The following is a 14,380-nucleotide window of genomic DNA, read 5'->3' as shown; positions in this document are numbered from 1 at the left end:
CTTCCGAAATAGAGCACAAAGTGGAAGAAACGATCATTGCCCCTCAAATGGAAAGGTCTTTATCCACGACGACATGTGGAAGGTTAATTGTTCAAAACGGCTCATTTGTATCTTCCGATAAAAAAAAAAAAAGTAAATTATTTGACAGTACATGCACCAAATGTATTGGTTGTCATGGCAGCTGTTTTTCTGACAGCCGCCCTTCTCACCTTTTTTCAATGTCCAATGACATTTTTAGTATTGTTGTTTATGGCGCGGGCCACTGAAAAACGGATGGCGGGCCCGCAAACGGGACCCGGGCCGTAGTTTGGACACCCACTTTGCATCTTTGCCGCCCATGTGGAAAGTCTGGACCGAGTGCCTTCTTTTCACTGTTGTCCACACATGGCGCAACGGGAGGAAGTTGAGCTTCCAACGTCACTTTTGGTCTCCCTAGATGACGGCAATCGCTGCCGCTCGCCGCCATGTTGAATGGCAACGACGTTCTACGCTGTTGCTTTCACCCGCTGTCGCGCTCTCTTTCTCTCCCCCCCCCACGCAAACACACAGAGGCACTCTGTCTCTGCGGACCAGGCCAGTCGGCGGTGATAATGCGTTCTGACATCGAGGCCCGGCCCTGACGTGCGTCATCTTTGGTGCTCTGAAGCATGGCCAAAATCCTTGTTTTGACATGATCGGTGTCTTTGGAGCATCTGCGCTGCTTTCATGGGCGAGAAACCGCTGTTCAAAAAAGGCAAATTGCGACGCTTGATGTTGCTCATCTTTGATTGGGGAATACGCCCCGCGGGAGGAGTGGCTCCGATCAGGTCAAGCCGCAACACCCTGTCGCTCTCCGCCGCCTTGACTTGATCCAGAATGTCGTCATGCGCTCTGGAAAGAGCTCAAAACCGCCGCTCAGGCCCGACCTCGGGTAACCGCCCGCAGGGGCGCCGCCGCGTGCCGTGCTGCAGGTGCGCAGGAATGACAGCGGGCTTGCAGCCGTGGCCAACGGAGGCGTTGGTCGCAAATATCGTCGCGGGGACTGCGACCGAGGACGATGGATTGCGTGTTCGGAAAATCGGGCTTACGGCGCCGGCTCTTCACCCGGATTCGGGTGGAGGTCGAGGACAACCGCGCGCCGACGTGAGAAGTTTGACTCCGTTGCCAAAATGACAGTGGCCAAGGTGAGGCCCCGAAACGTTGTGGCATTTCTCCCTCCTTGACGGTGTGGACCAAGGCCCGGCAGCAGCCTTATTATTTTTGCAGGGTGTCGGATTTTGCACGGGTTAGACTGTGCAGGTGCGCCGAAGGGTGCGCCGGCAGACTTGGAGGACGGCCTGGATTCCGTGCGACGTCGCCGCTGCCAAAGTGAACTCCTAATTGGAACAAGACGCTTTTGTGACACCCTCAAAAGGCTCCAATAGAAAGGAGGACGTCACAAAAAAGCCATCGTACGTCTGACAGCGTTTCTGTCCCATTTAGTTTGTATTCTTAGCTTCTAAAGCTCGGAGAGCGACCCCAACCTACTTTAGCGAGCATTTCGCAATGTCACGCGCAACAATAGTCGCGTACTTTGATCTGCGCTCATCAAAAGATGAAGAGAAGTGGAGAAATAATTCAGCGGCCGGTGGCGTGTTTATTGTTGTATTTTTGTCAGGCCGGCACTCGCCCTCCGGGGTGCTCATGAAATATCCACGTTGATCCAAATGGCCATTACGCCGCGACATGTGTCAGCATGCGACTTTGCACGTCGCCGCCTGCATTGGCTTGCCCAGAAGTGGCCCCGGCTTCGACGGAATCGCTTTGGTCCGCCGGGGGGAAATGGGAGTCGGCGACGATTCGCGAGACATTCAATGCGGCAAACGTTTCCCCGTCGGCCTCCTGGTGCGATGCGGTTGGAGCTGTCGCGCGAGGGGCAAGCGCAACAGCCTTTGCAGCATTCGCTTGCGATTGAGTTCAGGAGCTGAAATGAGACCGCAGCCCTGCCGAGCAACGAGCGTCCTCTTGACTGGCCAACCGTGGAGAAACAGCGCAGCAGTTTGTCTCCGCTCGTATGAGTTCCACTCGCATTGCAAGTATCCAGACAAGAAGTCACAGCGAGTCTCGACTTTCTTCGGTTCCATCGTTGAATTGCTTTCACCAATGGGAAACCGATGACCTTTTCCCATTTGGGGGTCCAATTGTCACAGAAAACATACGCTGGTGCAAAGTTTGAACTGACCGGAGTGCGATTTGCCGCGGGTCGAGAAGACCTTTTGGTCACGTTTGCGAGGTGGCGGTGGACCCCAAAAAGCAGGCAAGAGGGAGGAGCGGGGTGAACTGGACAAATTGTATCAAAACTGAGAAAAACTAAATCCAAAAAAACCAAAGTCCAAAGTATCAAACAAAAATCATGACTGAAAACAAACCTGACAGTAGCAAAGAAACAGCAACATGAGTGGTCGGGAGGGAGGGATGGAGGGAGAGAGTCCTTTTAGAGCAATAATTGCATAACGACCAACAGGTGTGCAGCTGCAGGGAGAGAGCCCTACAGTGCCACCTGTTGGTCACAAACAGAATCATGACACCTTTTGAGCATCCGCTGCTAAATATACAATACGTGAAACAATTGTAAATAGCACAGCCACCTTATACTAGTTGCATATATGCATATACTGTATATCTAGATCTATCTTTACATTTGAAGTGCGTACAGCTCTCTTTATCTACATGTATTTTTGTGCATGCAAACACTGTTTTTCTTTTTTCCACCCCCCCAGATTTGCTGCTGTAGACTGTAAATTTCCCCAGCGTGGGACAATTAAAGGATATCTTATCCGATCTTATCTTTAGCGGGCATGAATCTCCTGGCAGGGCGTTGAAAAATCCTCCTTTGACTTTTATTTGGATCCGAATATAGCATCCCTCTAATCAGAAACGGCGTCATTTGGCTTTTCATGCGCGCGGGATGAAGAGCAAGCACACTTGAAAGGCGGAATGAGACTCTCTCTTTCCTCTCCAAAGGATCTGATGGCCATTGATTTGGAGCCCTACCGCTTTTGTGGCGTCAACATGACCGGCTTCCGCATCCTCAACGTGGACAACCCGCTGGTCTCCTCCATTGTGGAAAAGTGGTCCACAGAAAGGCAGAAACCCCCCAAACCTGACTCGGGCCTCCTGGAGGGCATCATGACGGTACGTCCGAGCACTGGTACGCGCAGCCGCCGCGGCTTCTGCCTCCCTCGGGCAAAGTAACAGAAGCTGTGCCCACGGCATCAATGCGCCGGCGCGCCTCCAATAGCACTCTGCCGTTCCCGGTTCCGCACAAATCTCTTCGGAAGCTGACGGTTTGCTTCCACCCCCATTCCAGACAGATGCGGCTCTGACCTACGACGCCGTCCACATCGTGTCCGTCTCCTACCAGCACGCGCCGCAGATGACCGTCAACTCGCTGCAGTGCCACCGCCACAAGCCCTGGCGTTTCGGCGCTCGCTTCATGAGTTTCATCAAAGAGGTAAAGTCGCCCGTCCCTTTGCCGGTGATATTACAGCCGAGTGGCGAGGGAGGAGGGGGAGAAGGGGGAGGGGGAGGCGTGGAGACCATGTTTACCCGGCAAATCAATCACAGCCGCAAACAAAGAGCCTTGATAGACACATGAAAGCCAAGTTGTCGTCTGCAGTGTAAAATCCCCTTCAGACGTTATTTGATCTTCTGAACCTTTCGAAAGGACAATTTGTGAAACTTGCCTCGAGTGACTTGTCGCACAGCAAATAGAAAGACCGAGAGGCCGGGCACAGATGCTCATATATTCTACCTCAAGATAAAAAGATGCAGGGAATGTGACCCACGACTATCTCGTGAGGACGAAGCTCATTGATACGCCGAGCAACCTTCCTCGCGCCATTGAGCGCTTTCACACATTTTGATGGCCGGTGAGGAAGCGTACGCAGAACGCAACTCGCGTTGAGTGGGAGCCCCACGCATGTTTTCTCTTCAGCAAGCTGGCTGCTCTTGTTTTGCGTCTCGCGGCCATTTTGGGGGGCTTGAGACATAGGAGGTTGAAAAGTGTTGGTTCGGATCCTATTCGCAATCTTGTTTGTCAGACATTGAGAAGAGAAAAGGCCGAACGGGAAAGTGCTGGCAATCAGTCTCGGGTTATCTTGTCCTTCAGGCTGCGCATTGTCAAACGTGCCTCCCGCGGTATTTCCGGATGCACGACCGGTCACGCGGCTTAGCCGGAGTTTCGGGCTACGATCGCGGCACCCGCTCGCCCGCGTCTGAGGTCTGATGTAACTCTCCGAAATATGGCCAGACATCAGACCCAGACGGAGCCAAACTCCAAGCGTGGGCAAATGAGAAATCGGGATCACTCAACCACTCCCTTGTCCTCCGAGGCTCTCGTTAGCATCCCTCGGAGAGGATCATCGCCTTCCATTTGCGCACGAGGAGCTTGCTACGTGCAGATTTTTAAATCCCCACCAAGTTGCGGAATTTCCATTCTTTCTCAAGTGACTGACAAAAAAAAAAAACGTGAGGCTTTTTTTTCTTGCGGTTTCTCACAAGTTCTCAGAAAGAATAGCGGCCCTACTTGATGGACTTTAAAAACCTGTCTCGAGGCGTTTGGGACCGACATGATTGTATTTCCAGTGCGTTGCGCAAAACCCAGCAAGGAAGTGACAAGTTTGCGATGCGCTATGGAGGCTCATTGTGTTTTGTGGGTTTTTTTTGTCTTCTCTCATCTCACCCTCTGCTGAAGCGGCCTCGCTTGATCAATCTGCGGAGACAGCTCGCACATTGCAACTATCACAGTGGGCGGTGCGCTTGTTGCGAGTCGCTCTTCCAGATCACAGAAGCTTGGTAAACAGAGTGGGATGTGTTGTTACAGTCCAAAATATCAATGTTGTGAATACCGACGACCGCCAAAAGGGGTTATGTTATCATTTGTTTTGCTGAAATAAACGTTTTCCAAGGAGGTTGGTGGGTACGTACCAAGGAGGAATGTCATCCGCTCTGGTGCAGATCCCAAAACGGCAAGAACGAGGTGTCCAGTCGAGTGCCAGTTCAGTCTCTCCTCCGCTAATTGACAGCATTAGGCTCTTTTCTCTTTGTCGGGGAAAGATCAGACGCAATTTTGACTTTGGCAGCAAATCATCCGCTAATCTCTTTCGGGTAAATTTCAACTAAGTATGCAGGTGGTGTTTCCTTCTGGTGGGGGTCGGCTTTCGAACTCGGTGTCTTTGTCGTTTGTCCTGGAAGAACTTGAGGAAGGAAGGCCTTCCACGGCACATTTCCAGTGACGTGATTCCGGTCCGGATGGGTCGAGGCGAGCTAAAGATACAAAATCACACCCCGCTATATTTGACCTTGGGCTGTGAAAATTGGGAGGCACCCCCAGACGCCGTACGCTAGGGTGTACAGGAAGTGAGCTATGATTTCTTTGGGTTTTTTGGAATGTACGGTGTTCCACTGGGTTCAGTTTTGGGGCCGCTGCTGTTTTCAACTGTCTTTGTACTTACATCCACGATTTGTGATTTTTTGCTTGTCGTTCGACAAAAAACGTTGAGGACGTGTAAGGGGCGCAACGGCGATTCATCTCCCGCTTGGCCACTCTGGCGCCGCCTCCCCCTCTGTCACCAACTCATCTTAAAAAGTACGTTGAATTTCCTCAGATCGGACTCGGGCTTCTTCTGAAGGTGGACGAGAATTTGACACGCATCGGTGGCAGCAGTGTAGACGAGTAGTTAGGACGACATCTGCCTCACAGTCAGCACTCCTGCTTTGACTCTCCGATGGACCATCTGTGTGGAGAGTTTGTTTGTTCCATCCCTGCTGGCAATTAATTTTCTCCGGGCCCCGTGGCCACCTCGCGCATCCCCGAAAACACGCTTCTTCGGTGAAACCTCGAAATTGTCCAAAGGGCGGGAGGCGAGCGTGAGGGCTTATTCGTCGAGACGCACCCCGCGATTGAATCGGAATCGGAATGGGGCCTCTTTCAAACGTGGACAAAAATAGAGGCGGATGCCAACGGACCGATTGGATATCCCGTGACATCAATGTTTGGCATCCCTTCAAGATTGAATTGGCTCCGTTGTTTGTAGTCATGCTTCAACAGCCCTGTCAACGCACTGCGCTCTTCTGTCCTCATTCGGAAATTATTGAATCACCCTCCAGTCTGTCTCGCCAATGACAAACATCACCTCCAAAAGACTTGGGATTGTCTTTTTACGGTCTCCTATCGGGAAGCTACCGCAACGGCCTCCGGTGACGATCAAGACGAAAGCCAATGAAATATTATTACATTGTTGTCCTTACGCCGGGCTCCCGTTTAAGGACAACACCGCGGCGCTCGCTTGTAAAAACACGAACTCCGGTCTGATTTACGCACCGCCCAAAGACAGACTGTCAGATGTGTCGTCAAGGTCGAAGAGGCCGAGGCGTTTGCATCGCACTCTGAATCCTTTGAACATCCCGAGGCCAACTTAGAACGCTTGGAGGAAGTCACGTCACATTGAAGCTCGAACATTCAGAGTGCTGGTTGTGTTACTAATTTTAGGAAAAGGAACTGCCCCCCCTCCCCCGATCCCCCCGCCCCTCCCACCCCTTAACATCCATCCATTTTGACGGGGAAAAGGGGAAGAGCAGATACTAGCTTAGCTTGGCACTGCTCGCGCTCGATCCCAACTTAAACCGCAGCACCAAACAGGCAGATGAAATGGAAGGTCTGCAGCAGGGCGGATGCTGCCACAAACGCCGCTCGCGTCTCCTGTTTACCGGGGAAAATAGTCAAAGAGGGCAGTTCTGTATTTCCCTCTTCAAGGGGAAGCAAGCAAAAGACTGTCGTTAATTAACTCGGCGGTTCTCTGGCGTCGGCGGCATCCGATGTGAATTGTAATGACCAAAAAGATGCAAATGCAGCCTGAACGCTCTCCGTGATGATGCGCCTTTTGGTGAGATATATACACGCCGCCTGCTAATTACACGCTTTGTTGCTCGTCGTAGCTCTTAAATTATTGTCAGCGTTACCAATTTATTATGAGTGCATTGACGTAGGTCCTCATGAGGTCTTACATACGAGAAGGACAAATCCAAACTGGACCCCGTGTAACGGAGGTCAAAAGACAAGCACAAAATATCAAAGGAAATCGCTTGTCAATCAAGAGACAAGAAAACCCAAAATGCTCATGATACAAAGCCTAGATGACGAATCAGAACGAAAAACTAGTTCCAAAGTGAAATGCAAAAAAAAAGACGGCCAGACTAAAATGTCACGCAAAAACACGACGCGACATCTAGAAAATTCAAACAGTGACAAAGTTGTGAGCGAGGCGAATGATCCCACGAAGGCATGGCATCTTGGAAGTCCTTCCTTAAATACAAAGCTGATTATGATGGGCAGCGGGTGCGCAGGCCGCAGGCAAGGCCCTCCTCTGCCACCTGCTGGAGACACGCAATCCGGTGATTGTGGTTGGAAATTTTTTTTTTGTCTTTTCCAGTCCCAATGGGATGGACTGACCGGGAGACTCTCGTTCAACAAGACAACTGGATTGCGTACAGACTTTGACCTGGACGTCGTAAGCCTGAAAGAGGAGGGACTTGAAAAGGTAAGCGCCGCCTCAGTCCGTGTCGCGTCATTTCTTTTTTCCACCTTCAAATTCCCACAATCGATCAAATTAAGCAATCGTCATTGACTTGACCTCTCCGGTAAATTAGACAATCGCGAATAAAACTGATCCTGACTCGTCATTTTGTTGATGAAATTGTGGCTAGTCGCAGCGAGAGTTTTGCCTCGTCAGAAGTTGCGGATAGCAAGAATGTCAGTTTGCCCCGTTACTGTTGAAAGAAACGTGAGATGGGACACCGTCGATATCCCAAACCTAAAATGTTCTTGGCGACTGGGCCAAACGGAAAAGAAAATATCTGCAACACATCTCCAGCCTACGGTCGATGGGCTCTCACTTTGTCGTCACAATCGTCTTTCCTGGAATTTGGCTCCGCTCGTATCGGCTACACCGACCCACAAGTATCGAAGGACTTTGCGTCACGAGCGGGTACCGTTGCGCAGTAGTAGCGCCCGATCGTGGACAAAAAGCATCAAGCCCAAATTGACCAAGCAATGAGTCATTTTTCCCCTCTGTGTGCGACAAATAACGCCACCTGACGAGTGTAATTCACCTCTCTAACAAGGAACCAATTTGGCACTTCCTTGAAATGCGAGTGGATCATAAAGCAAATTGGATCCGGGCACACGTTTGGGTGTTAATCGCCGTCTCTCTTAATGATAATTTGAGGTGATGCCCAAAATGCGGTTTGGTGCTAATGTGCTCTCTAAACACAAAATAAATTGAACACACACACAAACAAGCAAACAAATAAATGAAGAAATAATGCGTGCGCTGGTGCGTGCGTGTGTGTTCAAGTAAAAGGTTGGTAATACAGTGGAGGTCTTCAAAGCAGCCTCCCAACTCGAACAGCCTCTCACTCCTCGAAGGGCTTTTACGCCATTATGAATATATCAAATCGGGATAAGTCCCATTATGACTTGCTCAAGTAGGCCCTAAAGGCTCAAGACGACATAATAGCGGAAGCTTTTCATCTTGTAACCCTTCTGTTCGAGGACGGCGGGGGGGGGGGGGGGGGGCACGCCGGCTCTGAACTCTTGTCGGCCCCTTCGTCTCGCGTGGGGTCATTTGAATAGAAGCATAGAAGCGCGTGCCGTCATCATTATTTGATGGCGCATTAGCGTCTCCGCCGGCGCGTTTTCGGATTCCCCTTCCATCTTGGACGTGCCGCGGAATCGGCTCGAGCCTGTTAGGCTGTGGACTTTTCTCGGCTAATCCCTTGTAATTGAATATTAGCCCGGGTTTGAGCTGGCGCCGGAATGACGATGGGGTTCTTAGCGGCGGCGCCTCGTCATTGTCATTCAGGACCGGATTTTGGGGAACGCGGGCCGCGAGATAAGTTGTCGCTCAGGAACACGCTCTTCTTGCTCATCATGCAAAATGGAATCGGGCGCAATTAGAAAGGATTCCCAGAAAGCTGCGCGCAATCGCTCTCTCTGCCAGAGTTCCGGACTGGTCGGGAGAATATTTGCGGTGAGCAAAACAAACGGCATGAAAGAACAAAGCGTATGAGGGGAAAAACGGATGAGAAAAGCTCACGGATGTCATCTCCGGCAGGTCGGCAAGTGGAGTCCGTCCGCAGGTCTCAACATCACAGAAGTGCCCAAGCGAAAAGGGGTGAACATCACGGATTCGCTGGCCAACCGCTCGCTTGTCATCACCACCATCCTTGTAAGTGCTTTGCTCTTCTTTGCCGCTGGTCGACAATGCCCTCCGGAGCTCATGCCGGGCACGGATAGCTTTGCATTTGGTTTGATCGACAAAAACGAATAAAGTGCTCCACCAACAAAATAAAACAAAATAGGTCCTTGCATTTGTTCGGACGTGACCGCGACGAGCAGAGAGAGTGTGTCAGTAAACTCTCTTCAAGAATACAGAATAAGCTGTTCTTGCGAAAAAGAACACGGTGATCCCCCCCCCCCCCCCCCCCCCCACCTTTGCTTTTTTGGCATCCTTTTCGACACAATCGTGACCGGATGATCAAGCTGAAATGGTGCTCCTGGGGACACGCACGTTCCCAGCGACCCTCTTGAGGACGCCCTCTGTGGAAAAAGGCCGTCAACACGCCGATTGGACCCGGCGGCCGGGCCAAGACGCAACGGGAAACGGCAAACGTCCTTGAAATGGCTCAAAGCTGCTTGGCGATGAAGCTGCCGTTGCCTCTGCCAAAAAGGGCATTTTGCATCTGACCAACAAGTCATGACTTGATGCTCAGGAAGTCCTCTACTTTCCAAACGCAAAAAGATTTCATATCGGTCTTCCCCTCTTTGCATATGGAACTCAGAATAGTACAAGAAAAAAGATCAACATTCACAACCCCCCACCCCCCCACCCCCACCCATTTTAACGAGTATGAGGAATAACAATAAGCACCGCCGCACTAAAAAAAAAGTGTCAAATTAGCCAAATCGCAAGAAAAACTGAACACGTCAAAGTTGGTTGACGATGAAGATGACGTGGTGCGCCCCACCTCCCCACCGCCCCTTCCCAAAAAGTGCATTTGCGGTACTTCCAACAAGTCATTAGTTCAAGGTTATAAAACAATCAATTTTCAATTTCGGGAGGCAAATCTTCAAGTTTAATATCAATCTCGGCATCTCTGCATAATGACATTGCTGCAAAGCGGCGGCGCTGACGCGTGAACGAGACGTCTGACGGCTTCCTAGCGATAACTTTGTGGACGAGATGGAGCCGCCGAACGCCTTTTCTCCCCTTCCATTAATTGTTTGCACGCCATTGCCCGTAATGCCTCCGCGCGGGCCCGCCTCCCTCCTCTCGCCGCCGCGACGAGCGCTTTGATTGCAGCCCAAACCGCGGGGGGAAAAAGGCTCCCAAACAGATGCCGATGACTTCCCTCAACATGCGCAAACTTTGTTTCGTCGACTTCATTGGCCAGCTCGAGCGAAGTCGACGGCCAAAGTCAGCGCATCGAGTCCTCAGAACCTTTTGGTGAAGAGCGAGTTTTTGTCGAAGGGGTCCGCGTGAAAAGGCGGCGTCACCGTCACCGACGTCACGATGACTCACTCGTCTCCTGGGCTGAGTCTGGAAATGGTTGACTCGATGTACTCCAGACTGGGTCACAATTGAGGGCAAACGCACTCCATCGGTGGTTTGCTCGCAATTGCGCCTGACTTATCCGAGGTGGAGTAACTCTCATCACGCCACGTCCCTTCGGAAACAGCGGACAAAGGCCCCGTGGGCGGCGGCGCGTTCCGGTGAGCGGCTGCGTTCCCTTCCTCATCTAGCTCTTGGTTCCCGCCCCGAGTGATGAGCAACCAGGCGGGAGATTACAGGCTGGTGCAGAGCGTTAGCTCCCCGACCATAAAATCAACGCGCGACGTGACGGAGGCCCGTGCGCAGAAGGCTTAGTTCGACGTACGTTGCGCGTCGGTCACGTTAGCTTGCGCGTCTTCTCTCGCGAATCCATCCCCGCGAAAGCCGCCGCGACGCTTTTATCCCGAGTTCGCCATTCCGCTGTCGCTACCTGTTAAGTGCGACAGCGACTCTGACTTTGATGTCGGATAGCCCAATGCGCCGGAGCGAACCGCCAATCGCCGCGGCCGCTTTTTAATTACGGGGTTCCCCGCGCAGGAGGAGCCGTACGTCATGCTGAAGAAGTCCGACAAGGCGCTGGTGGGGAACGAGCGCTTCGAAGGCTTCTGCGTGGACTTGCTCAAGGAGCTGGCCGGCGTGCTGGGCTTCGCCTACGAGATCCGCCTGGTCCCCGACGGCAAGTACGGCTCCCAGGACGACAAGGGCCAGTGGAACGGCATGATCCGGGAACTCATCGAGCACGTGAGTGCGACAAAACGCATCGCCGCTTGAAACGTGGCCGGCTCGGCGTCTTTTAGCCAAGCGCGGCTACAAAAATTCATTCGTCGACACTGAAACGCACTGGGACCAAAAAACAAAACAAAACATGAAAAGAACAAAGGCCAACAAAAGGCTGAGAAACACTCGACCCGTGGAAAAACGGAGGGCGGGGATGATTTGAAGACAAGCGTATGCCATGAGAAACCTCGTTCCATGTAACATCTTATTTGGTGGGTCCGATCAATGACGACAGAGACGGTTGGGCAAACGGGGGCGCGGCGACCGAGCTGTGCAAAACCTGTTTTTATTAAAACGAAGAAGGGAAAAAACATTTGGGCACGATGTTCCCCTCCGCTCGGTCCCGGTCACACTTGGCCCCAAAGCAAGTGGACCCCAACGCAAAGAAACCATTGCAACTTCAGCCGCGGCATCTACTGTATATCCTCGACATAGATGGCGCCTTCATCCAAAGTGCTCTGCGAGCATCCAAGCATAAAAGCAAAACAGCTTGCCGACACAAGAACGCACGGTCGGTGAAATTCAGCTCGTTGAATGCGTCTCCTCAAACGTGATATTCTTACGACACGAGCGCTGCTGACAACCTGCTCAGCGGTCGCAGCGCCGCCTTTGTCGCATCGGAAACCGGGGCGGGATCGAGCGCCGACACACGCACGCACACGCAAAAGGCACAGGATGCATCCGCCCTTTAAGGTCAGCCGCTTTTCAGATTCCTGCTTAAAAAATGTCGGAAAGCGCCAAAATCAAAGAATGCGCCGAGCTTTCAGATGTCAGTCCTGTCGACAAGCTCTCAAAATCTGGTTGCAAAAGACCAAAACAAAGTGAATAGGAAAAAAAACCCAGTGGTGGATTATCAATCAAACGTCCGCAGCAAAAAACGGACACGTGATTAATTTTTCGAGCTGGATTCGCCTTGGAACCGAACGAGGTTGTAAGAGGCTACTTGATGATCAGGTGCGTGAGCACATGCTGGCTTTGGAAGTGCCAAAAATATTGCCTCGGAAAACATTTGTGAGAGGTCAGCACAGGCAGATTGAATGGCACCCGAAGTGAGATTCATCTTTTTCTTTTTCCCTCCGTAGCAGCTGACCAAGAGTGTGCTCGCCGCACCGTGAGTGCGGGGGCTGGAAAGCGTCTGGCGCAAAGTGCTCCTTATTCGCCTCGCTCACGAATACGGATTTGACAGACTCCCCGATATAAAACCATTTTTCATTTTCTGCCCCCCCTCCCCCAACGGGCCATAAACAGCGGCTGTGATGTTTTTTGCGTTCCAGAGGGCCGACCTGGCGGTGGCTCCCCTCACCATCACCTACATGCGCGACAAGGCGGTGGACTTCACCAAGCCCTTCATGAACATGGGCATCAGCATCCTGTACCGCAAGCCCAACGTCACCAACAACGGCTTCTTCTCCTTCCTGAGCCCCATGACGCCCGACATTTGGGTCTACATCCTGCTGGCCTACCTGGGTGTCAGCTGCGTCCTTTTTGTCATTGCCAGGCAAGTGTGAGAGAGTGAGAGAAAGAGTCTGTCCCCCCCCCCCCCCCCCCCGCCACCCCCTTGAGGCTCAGTCCATCAAAACATCTCCATGAGGTCCACGAGAGCCGTTTAGCCGGTTCTCACTGCAGGGTGTGAAATGGAGCTCGTCGGCCGGCCTCGCATGCCGCGCTGGCCGAGGACGAGGGGCCGGAAAGCCTCCTTCGAATCGACGCCTCGCAGGGAACAAAAGTTACCAACTCAAGCTGGACGATTAAAGGCGCCGCCCGATGATGAAATGATCTCAATGACGACTATTTATAGCCGTTAGCAACTTTTCACATTGGCTGAGCCCGATCTCACGTGGAAATATGATCCCCCCCCGCCGCCCACCCGTTTCCTGCCGCTTTTCATGCAAAGTCGGGCTCGGGCAAAAAAAAAAAAAAAAAAAAAGCAGGCCGCTCAAGTGCAGACAGCTGCAGTCCCCTGCCGCTCTTTTTGTTCGGGAAGCATGGAGGGGGCTTCACAGCCCGGGGGGGGGGGGGGGGGGGGGAAGGAAATCATGGCAGATTGTGATATCGGCGAGCTGGCCTCGATAGCTAAAAGGTTGTCAAAGTGCAGCGCGGGAGAGCGTAAGAGGCTACGAGTGCACTTCCGCCACTCAGTTAAGAAATCGAAGGCTGGAAGACGACACAAAAGGGATCCTCAGCTGAGAAGCGATCAGCATTCGCGTCACAAAGCCGATCGCGGCGACAGGCCAAGTCAACACAACACAACCGACGGTCCCGCTGTTTGTTGCTATCGTCGCCATGGCCACCGACGCACTTAATTCCAGCCGGTGCAAAAGTAGCAGAGATTTGCGGGCTCTCTTCAGTCTCGGAATACAAAAAAAAAATGATTATAATCCTCGACCCCTGAGTGCTAAGTAGGAAAGTGCTATTCTGCAAGTGAAAAAAAAATTTAAATGCACCAAATGTTCCCAATTGTGCCACCTAGTCACGGTAGAGGCCAGTTCAGTGGCCCGCCGCATACCCTAAATATGACATTCGATGCGGGCCACAAGGCGAGTTAAATTTTTTTTAAAAAATCAAAAGAAGTGGGCGGAGGTGGGCAGAGTGAGAAAAAAACCCGACGACAAATAACTTGTTTCGCATTCTGAACAGCTTTGCCAGATATGCAAAGATAGAAATAAACGACTGTGTTCACACCCGAAAGAACAATTTCTCTTCAAAACACTGACAAATAAAGATCATTCCATTTGAGAAGCATTCTGCACGTCACGGTTTGAAAAATGCTCAGCCCGATATGGTTTGCTCTCATTTCTGCTCTGAAAGTGGAAATGGGATTGGGCGAGGGATGGCTCTCGTCGAGTGAGATACCGGGCCCTTGACCACCCTTAAAACCTTGGAGACAAAAAAAACAATCCTTCACAATTTTCCTTCGCGCCTAGGACAGAAATCGGCCATGTTTTCCAAAGTAACTCGAAAAGATATTGCGG

General features: G+C 51.8%; 1 protein-coding gene across 3 annotated transcripts in view; it reads left to right on the top strand.

The window, feature by feature from the left end:
• Window positions 1-14,380, top strand: part of LOC147204425 (glutamate receptor ionotropic, kainate 3-like) — a 66,539-nt gene that overhangs the window by 33,856 nt on the left and 18,303 nt on the right. For all 3 annotated transcript variants that reach the window (XM_086113019.1, XM_086113018.1, XM_086113020.1), the window contains 6 exons: window positions 2,983-3,153; window positions 3,329-3,472; window positions 7,452-7,559; window positions 9,135-9,248; window positions 11,169-11,372; window positions 12,683-12,906. In XM_086113019.1, coding sequence (XP_085969145.1) covers window positions 2,983-3,153; window positions 3,329-3,472; window positions 7,452-7,559; window positions 9,135-9,248; window positions 11,169-11,372; window positions 12,683-12,906 — 965 coding nt within the window. The remainder of the gene's footprint in view (window positions 1-2,982; window positions 3,154-3,328; window positions 3,473-7,451; window positions 7,560-9,134; window positions 9,249-11,168; window positions 11,373-12,682; window positions 12,907-14,380) is intronic.

This window comes from Hippocampus guttulatus, chromosome 6, assembly GCF_054856545.1.
Source record: "Hippocampus guttulatus isolate MCC_2025c chromosome 6, RoL_Hgut_1.0, whole genome shotgun sequence".
Lineage (NCBI taxonomy): Eukaryota > Metazoa > Chordata > Actinopteri > Syngnathiformes > Syngnathidae > Hippocampus > Hippocampus guttulatus.
The sequence above is the reverse complement of the archived record's forward strand: the minus strand, read 5'-3'. Positions and strand labels throughout refer to the sequence as shown.